This window comes from Mauremys reevesii, linkage group 24 (assembly GCF_016161935.1).
Source record: "Mauremys reevesii isolate NIE-2019 linkage group 24, ASM1616193v1, whole genome shotgun sequence".
In the NCBI taxonomy this organism is placed as follows: domain Eukaryota; kingdom Metazoa; phylum Chordata; order Testudines; family Geoemydidae; genus Mauremys; species Mauremys reevesii.
This window is the reverse complement of record NC_052646.1, coordinates 14,859,794-14,876,788: the sequence shown is the minus strand read 5'-3', so window position 1 is coordinate 14,876,788 and position 16,995 is coordinate 14,859,794. Positions and strand designations below refer to the sequence as shown.

Here is a 16,995-nt window from a genome sequence, read left to right as displayed (position 1 = left end):
CCCGGTATCCTGTCCCCTCCCTGCCACCCTAGATCAGACCATGGGCCCAGCCGGCCCGGTATCCTGACACAGCCCCTACCGTGCTCTAGGCCAGACCAGCATGTTTCCACTCTCAGAAATCTCCTTCCCAGGGTGATACTGATAGACCAGAATCAAGTCGCCTCTTCACTGAGCTAAAAAGCGCAATCTCCTTAAGTACCTGCATGACACATGTTCATGGATTTCAAGGCCAAAGACGGACAGATTTAACTACACAAATAATAAATAACAAACACACACTTGGAACAGCAGCAGCTCTCATGGCGTATTACAAAGAATAGCAGTAGTGTTGTCCCCATTATACAGATGGGAAACTGAGGCACTGGCAGGAATGACTTGCTTGAAGTCACCCAGGAGCAAGAAAGACCAAAGAGCCCGATTCAGCTATGGAGACTCAAGCATCCAACAGATTCCAAAGCTGGCTACAGGCCAGCAGTGCCCAGGCTAGTGAGGGGGTCGTGAACCCCTGGTGCCGCTGCCGGCAGAAACAGCCATAGAGAGAAGGGACCGTCCCTTACGCCCCCCCCCCCCCACAGGAGAGCGCTGCAGAAACCCGCCCTGCAGCCGTCGGGTGTAGCCAACTGCTGCCCAGTCTCAGCCCCCTCGCTCCTGAGCTTTGCTCCAAAGCCGCCCACAGGCTTGTCCGACTCCAGCCAACGCTCGGGACTCGGCCCAAGCGGGATTCGGGCTGAAATTGTTTTGTGGCAGCGATGGATGGCCCCCTCCTGTGGAGGAAAGAGGGCAGATCTCCATCCCCTGGCGCTCTCTTGCAGCATTCGACCATGTCGAGTGTGGGACGCGGCTGAGAGGTGCCGGGAGCCCATAGCTGGATTTCTTCCTCAACGGCCGTGGTGCGAGTGGGGCGCTCCGGTCCGGCCCGGTCCGCTGTACCACTGAGATATTTATAGCCGGTTCAGCGTACCACAGAGACACAGGAGGAGCCTGTCCCCAGCCCTTCCACTCAGCGGCGTCTCCTGAGTCCTGCCTGGGGTCTGTACAGCAGCCCCGCCGGAGGACAGGGCTGAGCAGGGCTGGGGGCGGTACAGCCCGGCGGCCCCACGTTCTGCTCCGTTCGCCGCTGCGGCTCCCAGGAGAGCCCGGCAGTTCAAAGCTCCCCCGGGAACCACAGTGGCAAAAGGGCAGGGCAGCCCCACGCCAGAGCTTCTCCGGCGCGGCTGTACCGCCCCCAGCCCGTCCACACAGCTGTGTCTCCTGAGTCCTCCAGCCTGGGGTCGGTACAGCAGAAACCTCCGGCGCAGCGGGAGGAGAAGAGAGTCCCCTCGCCCCCATGTAACGTGGGATGGATGTGGATCAGGGGGAAGGGACAGAGAGAGAGCCAGGGCTGGGGGCTGGGGCAGGAAGGAGTCACAGTGGGGTGTCACGAGGAGGTCACATGCCCCCCCCCCTTTGTGTCCCTCCCATGAGTGCAGCGTACCAGCAAGAAATTATTTCTACTTGCGCCATTGCTCAACGGACACGCCCAATGAGTAGCGACGGGGAACGGCTCCTCCGCCCCACAGCCCTGGCTAGAACGGCTCCGCCAGGATCAGTTCTCTCTCTGGTCCGTTTCGACACCATGCAGCTACCCGGGGAGCTGGTCAGACACCACAGACTCACGCGTCAGCAACCAGCAGGTGACACCCAGCTCGACCTGTCCTTCACCGCACCCCCCGATGGCCCCGTGCCGGGCGAGCTCAGCTCTGGGACGGGAGCAGCTGGCTGGCGCTGACCCCCGAGCAAGGCGGGCGGAGGAGAGCACAGGGACATTCGCAGCCCACAGCAGCCACCTTTGATGGAAGGTTCATGTCCCCCACCGGTGAGTCCAGCCCATACTCCAGAAGCGCCCCGGGATTCCTCGCTGACGCTGGGCTCTCACATCCCAAGGGTCGCGCGTGGCGCTTTCTGCCATCTCCGGCTGGCTAGGAGGCTCCGTCTGTCCTGGCGGGTGACGACCTGTGCTTCACGCCTTCGGCACCTCCCGGCTAGACGACAGCAGCACGATGGGCCCGGGCGGGAGGCCTCCAGCACACAGGGACTGCGACGAGTACCAAACGCTGCAGCGCGTTCCCTCAGCTGCGCAAGCTGCCACGAGCACATCCCACCTCTGCTCTGCTCCCTACGCTGGCTTCCCGCAGAATAGTGACCGGTCGTTATCTTCACAGCACTTCCTGGCCTAGGCCCAGGCCTATCCGACAGCCCATGTAAAGCTCGGGGCTGCAGCCTGTGGTCAACAGCTCTGCTGTTCTGGCTGGTGCGGTTCTCAGCCAGAGGAGTCATCTGTGCGGGAGCCAGAACCTTCTCCAGGCGCGGTCTGAGACTGCGGAACTACCTGCCACTGTGACTAAGGCACATTAGAAACCTCACCACTGTCTGCTCCCAAGGCTCTTGGGCCTGCCTTCTCCAACGTAAACACAGACCAACAGGTCTATTTCCAGTAACCAAAAAGGACACCCAACCAAAACAAGAGCCTCCAGTGCACTCACTTCTGGGGAGAGGCTGGGAGAACAAACTGTGACTGTGGTGTGTAGTGACCGACTTGGCAGACGCTCAGCTACTGTAGTGATGAGTCACCGGAGCCAGGGGCCAGAAGCCGGGCACGAGAGCAGGGCGGGAGCCGGACCAAGGCTGGCAGAGGAGTGATCACAGCTGCGGGCACAAGCACTGGGCAGCAGGGACCTGCCGCTGGGCTGACACGCAGAACCCTGGCTCATCCGCCAACGCGCGGGCTGGCCAGTCCGGCAGCTCTGCCGCAGCCCAGCTGGGCTCATTCACTCATCTCATGCCTGGGGCTGCAGCTCCCTCTCCATCCCCAGGAGGGGTGTTGCCAGGGGCTGGGGGAGGGCACGTCACATTGGGGGCCCTGGATGGAAAACAAAGGCCCTGGATGGAGCGTGATTCTTAGGGCGGAGGGTGAAGGCCGGAGACCCTGCGGTGATGCTGCTAGAGGATGATGTGGGTCCCCCAGCTCTTGGCCAAGGTCAAGGGCACCAGGCGGAGGGGCACGGCCGGATGGTAGAGCTGGGGCAGTGGGGTTGTCCTGGCTCCCCTGGGGTTCAGTTGCCGGGAGATGATGGAGCCTGGGTGGTGCTAGATCTTGCTCATGGTGGCTCTAGCTCTGCCCCAGCCGAGCCCTAGGACTTGGCCCCGGCTGGCTGCTCGCGGCCGGTGGGGCTGGCTGGGATTGGGCAAGAGATCTCTTTCTGCTCCTCCTCCTCCTCCTCCTCCGCCTTCCTCCAGGAGCGGGATCCAGCCGGGCCCTGGCGGAGACGGTAGAGAAACGCAACAGCCAGCAGGACAACGAAGAGGCAGGCGGCACAGATGACAGCCAGGCGGACCCCAAGGCAGGAGGCCGGGGGACCCAGGAGTCCTACAACAGAGAGCGAGGATGGGGCTGTGATGCAGTGCAGGGGTCGCACCCTGACGCCAGCTGGGGCGAATGCTCAGAGAAAGGGGCGGGGCCACAATCGCATCGGCAGGGCGGATTTACCATTGGGGGGAACAGACTGGGGGGGGGGATAGATGGGGATCCCCCATCCCCATTGGGATTCCTGCCCCCACCCCCATTGGCTTCCTGCCCCCACTCTTTTTCAGGGTTCTCAGGGCTGAGCTGCCCCTGGAGGCTGAAATCCAGATCTCCCCTCCCTGGCTCACCTGGGCTCAGCTGCAGGCTCAGCGGCCGGGTAATTGGTGCCCCCAGCACATGAGGGGTTAACATGAAGGTCAGCCTGGCGCTGTGGGTCGCAGGCGGCACCGTGACCCAGCTGGTGACGTGGTAGAGCCCCTGTTCATCCACCTGCTGCTCCGTGGCACCTTCTGCTGTGACGTCCCTGCCTGCCTCGTCCAGCCACTGCACCGTGGCCGCGGGGTACCCGCCCCCCGTGCGGACGGTCAGCGTGACCCCGGCGCTGGAGAGGCTGAAGGTCAGCTGGGGCTCGCTGAACGGGGCTGGAGGGAAGAAACGTGGGGGCGGATTTAGGGAGGGGGCTCAGAATTGGGCCCCACGGGCTGGGTCCTGCCCTGAGTTGTGAATCCGGATTGAGTCTGCTCTGGAGCAGGGCTTCCACTGGGGTCACCGAAGGAGCCCTCAGCAATTAGCAGCTGGGACATGCAGGGCAGCCGCAGCGCAGAGATTCCAGCCAGGCTCTGAGGGCTCCGGCTCCAGGATTCACCCTCCCAGCACGTGGAATTAACCCGGCACCGCAGCGGTTCTCGACCCCAAAGTGGGTTGTGACCCTGTTTTAATGGGGTCGCCAGGGCTGGCTTAGACTTGCTGGGGCCAAAGCTGAAGCCCTGGGGGTGGGGATCAGGTTACAGGCCCCTTGCCTGGGGCTGAAGCCCTTGGGCTTCGGTTTTGGCCCCCACACCGGGGGGCTGTGGGGCTCAAGTGGGCTCAGGATTCGGTCCCCGCTCCAGGGGTCATGTGGCAATTTTTGTTGTCGGAAGGGGGTCGCAGTGCAATGAAGTTTGAGAACCCCTGCGACAGAGTCAGCTGCAGGAAATAACAGGCTAGCACCAAGCAGCAGGGAAGACAGCAGCCGACCTCAGCTGCAGGGAAGACATTTTAAAGAGAACAACGTCAGGTTGTGTCTGGGGCTTGAACCAATGACCTAAGCAATGTCTAACCCCCTGAGCGGCAGCCGCCTGAGCTAAAGAACCAGCCGCAGTAACGCAACAGTGCGAGTGTAGCTGAGCCCTGACCCGACGTGAGGCCTCCTCCTTTGGAAGACAGGATTAGGGGGCAAATGACTCAATGTCTGAGCCAGCTAAGAGAAGAGGGAGAACACCCCGGGACCTATTTACTGTGAACCAGCTGACAAGGGACAGGATATGTTAGGAATGGAGAGATGAGGGAAAGAGGAAGTCGAAACATGGACAGAGCGTGCGTCTCAGCGACTGGTTTCTGCTAAGTAACCAGCCAATCGTAAAGTCGGACGCAGGGTAGAGTAAATGGGATGCAATCGGTAAATGCCTATAACAAGAACAAGTTTCTTAGGGACGTTGGAGCCGAGACAAATCCTGCATCACCCCCCTGCATTTGAAGCAGCTCAGCTCAGCGTAGCATTGCTGTGAGCCAGATAAAGGTAATAATTGGAGATATACCAATCTCCTAGAACTGGAAGGGACCTTGAAAGGTCATTGAGTCCAGCCCCCTGCCTTCACTAGCAGGACCAATTTTTGCCCCAGATCCCTAAGTGGCCTCCTCAAGGATTGAACTCACAACCCTGGGTTTAGCAGGCCTAAAAACACCTGACCAAGAAAGTGTGGTGTGGAACTGAGTTCTCGGGAAGCCAGGTGGAAAGAGGTCTTGGAGGGAATTCCGACAGCGAGGAGGCTACTAAAGAGGGACACAGAATCATGCCGCCTGCGGCCACTAGATGGGGACATGGTGCCACACAGGCTGCAGTGACTGGGGAGGGGACACGGTGCCACACAGGCTACGGCCACTAGAGGGGGACACGGAGCCACACAGGTGGCAGTGACTGGGGCGGGGACACGGTGCCACACAGGCTGCAGCGACTGGGGAGGGGACACGGTGCCACACAGGCTACGGCCACTAGAGGGGGACACGGAGCCACACAGGTGGCAGCGACTGTGCCGCACAGGCTGCAGCGACTGGGGAGGGGACACGGTGCCACACAGGCTGTGGCCACTAGAGGGGGACACGGAGCCACACAGGTGGCAGTGACTGGGGCGGGGACACGGTGCCACACAGGCTGCAGCGACTGGGGCGGGGACACGGTGCCACACAGGCTGCAGCGACTGGGGAGGGGACACGGTGCCACACAGGCTGCGGCCACTAGAGGGGGACACCCAGGCTGCAGTCACTACCAGGTACATGGACCCACTGTGCATTAGCCAGACCCATCCTGGGATGCAGCAGCCCCAGCACTCACCTCCCACTCTCAGCTCCGTGCGTTCAGACGTCTTGCCCAGCTCCGAGGTGACGTGGCAGAGGTAGACGCCCTCGTCCTGGGTGCGGACGCCCCTCAGCGTCAGGGACGCATCGCCCCAGGCCAGCCCCGCTGGATCCAGCTGGGTCCGGTTCCTATAAACCTCGTCCTGTTTCTCCAGCTGCTCCCTCCCATAATAATAACTATGAACCACCAGGTCCTCTGCCCCCACCCGCCCCTTCTGCCAGGTGAGGGTCAGATGCTGGAGGTTCATCCCAGGCTGGGATGGGAAGAGGCAGCTCAGGGTGACGTCCCCCCCGAAACGAGCTACCACGTCTGGTGCTGACTGCACTGCAGGGAGGAAAAAACACAGGGGTTAGTGAGATTTAGGGTGTGAGAGCCTCGCCTCTCCCAGCAGGGGGTGCTGTGGGCAGCCGGGTGGGACTGTCAGCCTCGCGGGAGCTCCCGACTCCTCCAGCCCCAGCCTGGCCCTGCGGGGGGCACTGTGGGGAAGGGGGCGGAAATGCCGGCTGGGGGAGGAGCTCACTCCGGCTGTGATGCGCAAGGATTTGCCATTATCCCAGTACGGTGCCATGAGTGACATTCCCAGTTACCTTTTCCTATGAACAGAATGGGAAAGTGCAGCCAATGGATGAGGAAAGTCTTCGTGGCTGTCCCGGGCGGCAGGAAACGGTGCCTAGTGATTAATGGCTGGGACTCAGGAGTCCTGGGTTCGAATCCTTGTTCTGCCACACACCCTCTGTGCACCTCGGATGCAGCATGTCCACCTCTGTGCCTCAGTTTCCCCATCTGTAACAGGGGAACACCAAGCCATCCTGCGTCTCGGTCACTGCCAGATTCCTACTGGCCCACCCAGTGCGCGAGATTTCAATGCATCCCCCACAGCGGGAACGTTCCCAGAGTCATTCCTGTCAGATTGTTTCATGCCAGGGGCAAAATTTCTTAAAGGGCCCCATTTGTAAAGTCAGAAAATTGATTAGGGAATTTACAGGGGGTCGTGGAGTCAGGCCTGGGCCTTCAAACAGCCCCTTTAACCAGCATCCCCAGGGCTGAGCCCCGGCACCTCTAGGCTCGGCAGTTCGTAGCTCTGGGACCTCTGGGCCTGTCATGTCAGTTATGAAAGTAACAAACTTGCTTGAGCCCCGGCACCTCTTTCATTACAAATTAAGCACCAGTCACCCGCAGCTGACCCGCCCTCCCTACGCAGGAGGTTTGGATGCCAGATCCTGGTGCAGAGAGAGGGTGGGGCACAGGGTTTTTCCTTGGTGGTGAGGGCTCTGCCCAAGAGTCAGAGCACTATTTGACCTGTCCTGAGGTGAAAACAAGCCGGTACAGGCCGGTACGGAGTGCTATCAAGAGCCGGTGCGCCATCAAGGAGCAGCTTCCCCAGGCCGGCGATTTAAAGGGCCCGGGGCTCCCGGCAGTGGCTGGAACCCGGGGCCCTTTAAATTACCGCCAAAGCCCCACTGCTGGAGCCCCCAGGTAGCGGAGGTGGCCGGGAGCCCCAGGGCTCAGGCGGTGATTTAAAGGGCCCAGGGCTTCGCTATGGTAGTGGCGGCCGGGAGCCCCAGGCCCTTTAAATCACCGCCAGAGCCCCACTGCCAGAGCCCTGAGGTAGTGGGAGCGGCCGGGGGCTCCGGTGGAGATTTTTCAGCAAGAGTCCAAAAGGACTGAACATCTTGGAAACAAATAGAAGATACACTGAGACTGAAGTTCAAATTAGTCCAGCCTGGGAAAATCTGCCGGCTTTCTCATGAGTGATCCTTGGCTGTTGTCTTAAAATTACTGCAGCCGTTATTACTGGCTTTGGAAAGTGTCCACCAAGATAGGACAGATCTAAGTAGTGAGGCTGGTGGATTACTTTTGTTACTGAGTTCAAAGAAGACTATTGCCATTCTCTCTCTTGTAAGTCTACTGTTGAAACCACTTGGATCGTTAAACAATGTCATCCAGGCATCTGCTACAACAGTAGTAGATCTTTGTCCAGCAACAGAAGCTACTTTTGGTTCAATCAGAGAGCTATCCATTGAAAAAGTACTGGAAGAAGCAAAGACTTCATCCAGAAGTTGACTTGTGAAGGTACTTATATTGACTCCTTAAGTGAGGAGGACAAGCAGCATTTGTTAAGCCAGCTGAAAAAGTACACAGACTCGATTCTTACAAATCTACAATCACGATTTCTGGATTCCACTCAACCTCTACGTAGCTTTAAGAGGTGCCAGTTTATAAAACACCGACAGTTGAGTGGAGTGAGGCACTGCCAGCAATGGGGCTGCCATGTGATCAGGACAGAACAGAACATTTTGAACACAGAGTGGAAGATCATATGACAAACAAATGAAGATTTAACTTCAACTTCTTCTTTATCATCACTAGGAGTTCGACCCGATCTTTGTGCTGTGGTTCCTGAAATGAAAGAAGTAGGAATTAATCTCTTGCTGCTCCCAGTCACAACTACAGGGCTTGGCTACACTTGCAGATGTGCAGCGCTGGGAGTTACAGCTGTGTAGGGAAAGCGTTGGTGTGTGGCTACACTGACAGCTACCAGCGCTGCAGTGTGGCCACATTTGCAGCAGTGGTGCATTATGGGCAGCTATCCCACAGAGCACCTCATCCCATTTTGGCGCCGTGGGTTGTGGGAAGGGGACGGAAGGGTGCGGGTCATTCCGCTTCCTGTCCCAACGCCCCGTGATGCATCACTTCACATCCCAGCAGTCACTGTTTTTCCGTCCACGTTTGGCGCCATTGTGACTCTCCCAACGGTTTCTGTGCACCACGATTTCTGTGGGAAATGGAGCCCGAGTTGCTGCTGAGTCTCGCCAGCACATCACGTTTGGCAGTTGAGCTATTCCTTCAGCTCCAAAGTGACAGTGAGGAATCCGATGATGATGATGATGATATCGCGTGTGACACTAAATTGCTTGTGGCATTCACTGAAATACTCAGCACCGTGGAACACCGCTTTTGGGCTCAGGAAACAAGCACTGAGTGGTGGGATCACATCGTCATGGAAGTCTGGGATGACGAGCAGTGGCTGCAGAACTTTCGGATGAGAAAAGCCACTTTCATGGGACTGTGTGCTGAGCTCGCCCCCACCCTGCAGCGCAAGGACACGAGATTGAGAGCTGCCCTGATGGTGGAGAAGTGGGTGGCTATTGCAATCTGGAAGCTGGCAACTCCAGACAGCTACCGATTGGTCGGGAACCAGTTTGGAGTGGGAAAGTCGACCGTTGGAATTGTGTTGATGCAAGTTTGCAGGGCCATTAATCGCATCCTGCTAAGAAGAACCGTGACTCTGGGGAACGTGCAGGACACTGTGGATGGCTTTGCGCAAATGGGTTTCCCTAACTGTGGAGGGGCAATAGATGGGACGCATGTTCCTATTCTGGCACCACCCCACCTAGCATCCGAGTACGTTAATCGGAAGGGGTATTTCTCTATGGTTCTCCAGGCGCTTGTGGATCACCGTGGGCGTTTCACTGACATTAACACAGGCTGGCCTAGCAAGGTGCATGATGCACACATCTTTCGGAACAGTGGCCTGTTCAGGAAGATGCAGGCCGGGACTTTTTTCCCAGACAGGAAGATCACAGTAGGGGATGTCGAAATGCCCATTGTGATCCTTGGAGACCCCGCTTACCCGTTACTGCCTTGGCTCATGAAACTCTATACAGGGAAGCTTGACAGGAGCAAAGACCGGTTCAACTACAGGCTGAGCCGGTGCCGAATGACTGTGGAGTGCGCTTTTGGCTGTTTAAAAGGGTGCTGGAGATCTCTGTATGGGAAGCTAGACTTGGGGGAAAGCAGCATCCCTGCGGATATATCCACGTGCTGTACCCTCCATAATATTTGTGAAGGGAAGGGTGAAACATTCAGTCAGGCATGGACTGCCGAGGTTCAAGTCCTGGAGGCTGAATTTGCACAGCCAGAGAGCAGGGCTACAAGGATTAGGGATGCCTTGAGGGAGGAATTTGAGGCTGAAAGCCAACAGTAATGTTTGCTGCCTTGCACGGGAGTGAAGTGCAGTGGTTACACTGTTAGTAGGATTCTGTTTTCCCTAAAATGATTTGCAGTGCCTGTTTCTTTCCTGGGCTAAGGTATCTTTCACTTTCTGCAATAATAAAGACTGTTTTCAAAGCCAAGAAATCATTTATTGAAAAGAAAATAACTTTCTTGACAGACACACAACATATTGGGAACCTAAAAGGGCAGGGGGGTGGGGTGGGGAACTGTACAGTCACAGGTTTGAATATGTCCTGTCTGGAATGCTGTGCAATGACTGCTGCACTTCAGGGTGCATATACTGCATGGTGATGGGGGTTGAGTGCAGAGGGTAAGGGTCCTAGTTCTCAGGGCTGGTTGGGGGCAGCTGGTGGTGGTAAGAACCTGGATGCTGGGGAAGGGGGTTTGGAGCTGACATTGGGGCACAAGGGAAAGAGCTTTGCGGGGGTGGGCACGGCAGTGCTCTGCCTGCATGGCTATGAGTGACTGGATAGAGTCCGCTTGGCGCGCCAGGATGCTTATCAGCTGCTTTGTGCTTTTCTTCTTAGCTGCTGCGTTTCTCTGGCGGATCCTGCTTTCCCCTTCCCTCCAGTCCTGCAGTTTTTTACTCTCTCTGGCGGACTGATCCATAACTGCTTTCAGCATGTCGTCATCTTTGCTTTTTCGCGGCTTCTTCCTGAGGTTTTGTAGCCTCTGAGCAGTCGATGATACGGGCGGTCCAGTACTCAAGGATTCTTTTCGAAAGGCAAAAATGGCAACAGTTAACAGCATTGTTTATAATCTCATCCAGACAGTTATTCCCACACAGTGAAGGAGTTGACAGTCTTCACTTTAGCATACTTTCCCCATACCAAACAGAGCACACATAACCCACAGGAGCCACGAAATGGTGAGTAAGGGGGACTGATTGCTTCAGGGCTGTGCAGGGGTTTCTGTGTGTTGGGGACAGCAAACAGCTACAGGGGGCATCTGCACTGAACACTCTCCCAACATTTTCCACAGGAGTTACTCCTGGAAGATATCTCGCTGCTGAGGGTCACCTGGGAAGAGTGGGAAGGTCTTCTACTGCAATGCGGATTCCGCCCTGGCCCCTATGCAGCTTGCCTGTGTGCAGCAATGATCCCCCCACTCCTCGTGGCGCGGATGCGTTAGCCTGACTGGGACAAGGACCACAGTGGCTCTCCCTATAAACTTGCGCAAGCACATTGCCCACGCTCTGGCTGAAACTTTTGAAGAGATTACCGAGGCCGATTACCGCGATGTGATAGACCGCATCAATGGGCTATTCCACATCTAGGCATGCATGCATGCAGCCCTAACCCCCCCTCCTCTCCCGAAACATTTCCATCCTGAAAATAAAAGCTGCTTACCGGTAACCCGCTCCTCTGCTTGTCCTTCACCAAGTACCGGTTGCTGCAACTGGCTACCTTCCTCCTGGCTTGAGAAGAGCTTCTGGCTGCATGCCTCCAGGGACTCCAGGGTGTCTCCCCCCACCCCAGTACCCTCACTCTCGGTTTCCTCTCACCCTCCCCCTCCCTCCACCCTCCCCCTTCCACTCTGAAGTGTCCATCGTGGTCGTCGGATTGGCAGTGGGGTCACCCCCAAGTATCGCGTCCAGCTCCTTGTAAAAATGGCAGGTCGTGGGGGCAGCGCCGGAGCGGCGGTTTCCCTCGCGGGCTTTGCAATAGGCACTCTGCAGCTCCTTCACTTTAACCCTGCACTGCACCACGTCCCGGTCATGGCCTCTTTCCAGCATGGCCCTTGATATCTGCCCATAGGTATCATAATTCCTACGGCTTGAGTGCAGCTGGGACTGCACAGCTTCTTCCCCCCAAACACTGATGAGGTCCAGCAACTCGCCATTGCTCCATGCTGGGGCTCGTTTGGCGCATGGAGCCATGGTCACCTGGAAAGATTCACTGATTGCACTCCACACCTGGCTGAGCAAACAGGAAGGGAATTTTTAAAATTCCCGGGGCATTTAAGGGGCGGGTCACCTGAGGCCAGGGCAGTAGAGTGCGAACTGATGAGCAGAGTGGCTGAACAGGCATTCTGGGATACCTCCAAATACCTCTGGAGGCTAATTACAGCGCTTTTGGTGGCCACACTGGCGGAGCAGCGCTGCATCACCAGCGCTGCCATAGTTATACCCGAGGCAGAGCAGGAGTACAGCCAGTGCTGCAGCCAGGGAGATACAGCGCTGTATGTGCCTTGCAAGTGTGGACGGTGAGTAAGTTGCAGCGCTGTAAACCCACCACCAGCGCTGCAACTCTCCAGTGTAGCCAAGGCCTAAGTAGTGAGGCTGGTGGATTACTTTTGTTACTGAGTTCAGAGAAGACTATTGCCATTCTCTCTCTTGTAAGTCTACTGTTGAAACCACTTGGATCGTTAAACAATGTCATCCAGGCAACTGCTACAACAGTAGTAGATCTTTGTCCAGCAAGAGAAGCTACGTTTGGATCAATCAGAGCTATCCATTGAAAAAGTACTGGAAGAAGCAAAGACTTCATCCATAAGTTGACTAATGAAGGTACTTATATTGATTCCTTAAGTGAGGAGGACAAGCAGCGTTTGTTAAGCCAGCTGAAAAAGTACACAGACTCGATTCTTACAAATCTACAATCGCGATTTCTGGATTCTACTCAACCTCTACGTAGCTTTAACAGGTGCCAGTTTATAAAACACCGACAGTTGAGTGGAGTGAGGCACGGCCAGCAATGGGGCTGCCATGTGATCAGGACAGAACAGAACATTTTGAAAACAGAGTGGAAGATCATATGACAAACAAATGAAGATTTAACTTCAACTTCTTCTTTACCATCACTAGGAGTTCGACCCGATCTTTGTGCTGTGGTTCCTGAGATGAAAGAAGTAGGAATTCATCTCTTGCTGCTCCCAGTCACAGCCACAGTTGAATGTCTTTTTCAACTTTGAATAGAATTGTGTGTTCTGAAAGACGTCGCCTTCTGCCTGATCATGAGCATGTCACGAAGGACTGGAAGTAACGGACGCACAAGAAGACACCAAGGAGTGCAAAATTACAAGAAGAAACCAAGAAGGAGTAGATGTCGTGCTTCATAGTAGGCCTGAGTAGCCACCTGTAATTTGTGTGATGATTTAAAAACATGAATTCAATCTAATAAAATGGTCGGGAAACGTTTTTCAGTTTTGTCTCACAGTCTCAACCCTTGTCGGCCCTCCCCCAGAATAGTCAAACACCCTCCTGATTTCAATTCCCCCCGCCCCACAATTTCAATTCCAGAGCCCCAGGCTGGAGTGGGGCTGAGCTCCAGGGAGCTTTTCCCAAGCAGGTGGGTCCGTGGGGTATTTTATGGGTTGTCAGGTTACCTCCGCACGGGGCTTGCTCACAAGCAGCTGGCTGGGCACTTGGCACTGTGGCAATTCCTCCAGCGGCAGCCTCCAGCGAGGAAGCAGAGCCCGGGCGCTGGGCCGGGGAGGCCGTCTGGGCTTAGCCCTGGTAGCCAGGGAACTGTGTAGCCGGGAAAGAGATGTGGCCCACGGAGGGGGAAAGGCAGGTGCAGTTACCTTGAACTGCAACGCTCCCTTCCCAGGGGCTGATTCTTCTCCCCTGGCAACGTCCCCTTGGTTACCAGCTCTCGGCCGCGCCTCGGTCCCCTCTCACGCTCGATGTGGGAGCCACTAGAAAGCAGCTATAGCAACCGTGTAAGCCTGACATGGACTCTGCATAATCGTAACCATGGTTACCTGGGCACCAGCTGGCTTCTTCAGGCTGAGAGCTAACGCTATTGGCCCATCTGTCGCAGCTCTCAGAAATCCGGGCTCCCCTGTGCGGCGAGGCAGCCGTGCTGGGGAAACTGAGGCAGGAGCCCCCCTTAAAGACAAAGCGATACGGTGACTCAGGGACAGCTCCCTACATCCACTCCACAGAGCTCCGCTCTGCAACACATCCCCCGAAACCAGAGAGTCAACTGCACATTGAGGGCCAGATTCGGCAGCTGGAGACACCAAGCAGCGATAAACCCAGCTGTATTCGGCCGGGGGGCTCTGGTGGCTTTCTGCTGTGCTTGGGCACCGGGGAACAGCCCTTTAAATGTTTCATTTTAAAAAACAGCTTGAAGTTAATCCTGCCGATCTTCAGATCAGTCGACATGTCGCCCAGGAGCAGCCTCGCGCTTGGTGGGATTTTTTAATAATGAAAAGAAAAAAACCCTAGGAAATTCCCAGAGTAAGAACTACGTGAAGCTGGAGTGAAGGGTGGGAGCACGGCTCAGTGCCTGAAGGGTTAAAACACGCAACCCTTCACAGAGCAGGGCACAGAGGGGCTCACCTGGATGATGGGCCCCGCGGTGATGGGCCCCAGCTGGGGAGAGGATTATAATCCGAGGAAGGTAGGATGGCAAAGGGGCTCTGTGGTCGCTGGCCGGGATTAGAGCGCAGGGAGGGCGTTGGCTCTGGATTTGAGTGTTACCTGTTGGTGGAGATTTACTGGGGGATTCCCGGCCCTGAAAGAAGTGGGAGACTCGCGAGGTTGTGGGGAGAAGGGCTGAGGGCAGCTGGGTGGGAGGAAGTCCAGGGAGGTGGCAGCAAAAGGTCTGGTGGACTGAACTCTGGTGCCCAGTGCAGCCAGTGGGTTCCCCTGCCAGCCACGGGGGAGGTGGTGTGAAACCGGAGAAGGGCCAGGACCATGGGGCCTAGAGTCAGGGCTGAAGATCTTTTCCTTAGACCATGGGGGCTAAAGGGGGTGGGACAAAATCGTGACCTGCCAGGGGCTGGGTCACAAAAAGAGGTGGGAACGGGCTGCTTTGCCACACCCAGAGGAAGGGGGAAAACCCTTTCCAGTCCCGGCCAATCTACCCCAGGAGTAATTCGTTCCAGACCCTGAATGCTACCAACACGGCTGGGCAAGCTGCTCACCTGCAGAAATACACCAGAGGTTTCCTACTGGGGCTGGTCTGGGAGCTGCCGATTCTCCGGCACCAGGGCCTGGGTGGGAAGCAGAGTTGATTGTGGTGCAGGGCTCGGCCAGACAGCTGACAACGGCGGGGGGTGGGGTGCGGGGAGCATGGAAATGAGCTCTTTTTTCTGAGAACAGAAGGGAGATTGTGGCTGGTATTTTCCAGAAGCCGCAAGCGAAGGAGACAGAGAATGTCTGTTTCTAGCAGGAGGCAGCAATGAGAAATAATCCTGCCCTTTGTGTGTCTGTCCCAATCCGTCTGCCCAGCCTTCCACCCGGGCTGCCCCCTGCTGGAGAGAATCTCCCCACCTGTGTGCTGCCCCCTCCTGGATCCACTGCACCAGCCCTGCCCACGAGGGCCCCGTGCCCAAAGGGTTCATGCCCGTTAGCGCTGGCCCGGCACTGACAAACTGCGATGGCCTCCCTGGCCTGGAGGCCTGGCTGTCCCCCGAGTTTCGGGGGACCACGCGGCCTTTACCCCGAGGTGTTCTTTGGATCCTGGGGGCCAGTTATTTCCAGGCCTTTTCCCGGGGGCTCTGAGAGGTGTTTTACTGCCCAGACCCAGAGGTGCTCACATGGAAGTTGTTCTCTCTTGCCACAGAGGGCAGGACGAGAGACAACGGGGTCAAACTACAGCACAGCAGACTTAGATTAATCCACAGGAAAAACTGCCTAACTGTGAGAGCAGTCGGGCAATGGACCAGACGCCCAGGGAGGTCGTGGAAGCTCCTTCACTGGAGGGTTTTGAGAGGAGGCTGGACAGCGTCTGTCTGGGTTGGATTAGTCACAACTAATCCTGCTTCACAGGGGTTAGACTAGATGACCTTTACGGTCCCTTCTAACCCTTTAATCCCACTCACACCCAGTGGCAGGGAATCCCACAGGTTAGGGCCACTCACACCCAGTGGCAGGGAGTCCCACAGGTTAGGGCCACTCACACCCAGTGGCAGGGAGTCCCATGGGTTTGTCCTATGGTTCTAGGATTCTATTCCTGCTCTGTCATAGAGGGCCAGCCTGCAGAGATGCATGTCACGCCTATGCAAAGCGGGATGCAAATCCCTTCCCCCATCAGGGTCAGAGCTGCAAACCTGCCTGCGTTCTCTATCCCTCACTTTGCATGGATGTAAATGGTGAGGGAAGGTGCCTGGCTCTGGGGGCTGAATCTGGCACTGTCCAGTGGCCCCTTTGCACCTGCATGTGGGGGGGTGTATACACCAGGCTCAGGGCCGGCCCTGCCAGCTGTGCGCTGCCCCCAAGAATGCCCCAGTCCAGAGGTATCCCGGAGTGGGGCAGGCACAGAGAGAGCAGGGATGTGAGGGTCTAGGATTAGGTGACTCCCCACTGCTCTGAGCCCCACAGGAGCTGGGGAGGGGGGGCACAGTGAGGGAGAAAACACGCGGCTTGCCCCCTGCCCCACCCGGGAGGATGTGCCCCTCGCAGCCCTGAACGCTGGGAGCAGAGCTCCCCTTCCCAGGCAGTGACTCGAGCCTGGCTTGCCGGTATCCAGGCGGGGGGGCGGATTGCCAGAGCAGATCAGAGCCCAGGGCCCATCTGGCCGGGGACCAGCCCTCTACCCCTCCCCATCCCCCCAGCTGCCCTCGATCAGACCTGGGGCCCACCCAGCCTGGTACCCACCGCAACGGCACAAGGGCCGATTCACACCACCTGGGGGGCTGCGCGGCAGCGCGGAGTCACTCCGGGTGGGGCTGAGCAGCTGGCGGTGACGTCAGTCTGGGGGCGGGGTTTTCTAATTAGCCGACAGCTGATGAACAGCAGAGGGTAGCGGGGGAGGAGCTGGTGGGGACGGGGGGCTACATTGTTATCCAGCCCTGGGCTGATTTGCCCCTGGACTTTTCCAGCTCAGGAGCCCCCCAGCCCTGGTATCCTCCCCCCCTCCCCCACCAGCTCCTGGGCTCCTTCCTTCTCTCCCCGCCGCAGGGATGGGGAATAAACTTCCCACCCTCCACGAGGGGCCGGGCTGGGGGAGCGGAGGGGGAGCCCTAACCCGACGCCAAGGGGTTAATTCTCCTACCTGCTCCTGGGGCGATTCCCTGCGCCAGAGACTCGCCCCCGGACAGCGAGCCGGGGGTGAGGTTACAAAGGATG

General features: G+C 57.3%; 1 protein-coding gene across 1 annotated transcript; it reads right to left on the bottom strand.

The window, feature by feature from the left end:
• Positions 1-888: 888 nt before the first annotated feature.
• On the bottom strand, positions 889-16,937 carry LOC120389952 (CD276 antigen-like). Its single transcript, XM_039512095.1, has 7 exons — positions 16,922-16,937; positions 14,850-14,918; positions 13,680-13,806; positions 6,545-6,740; positions 5,934-6,281; positions 3,691-3,984; positions 889-3,406 (listed from the first exon to the last, which is right to left on the bottom strand). Exons 4-7 carry the CDS (start codon positions 6,738-6,740, stop codon positions 3,171-3,173), a joined length of 1,074 nt encoding a protein of 357 aa, XP_039368029.1. The 5' UTR covers positions 13,680-13,806; positions 14,850-14,918; positions 16,922-16,937; the 3' UTR covers positions 889-3,170.
• Positions 16,938-16,995: the final 58 nt, after the last annotated feature.

Coding starts and splice junctions, on each gene's coding strand:
- LOC120389952 (XM_039512095.1), bottom strand. CDS start 6,740: ATGGGGAAACTGAGGCACAGAGGTGGACATGCTGCATCCGAGGTGCAC. Junction 6,282..6,544: donor CATTCTGTTCATAGGAAAAG/GTAACTGGGAAT, acceptor TCCTCCCTGCAG/TGCAGTCAGCACCAGACGTG. Junction 3,407..3,690: donor GAGCCTGCAGCTGAGCCCAG/GTGAGCCAGGGA, acceptor TCTCTGTTGTAG/GACTCCTGGGTCCCCCGGCC.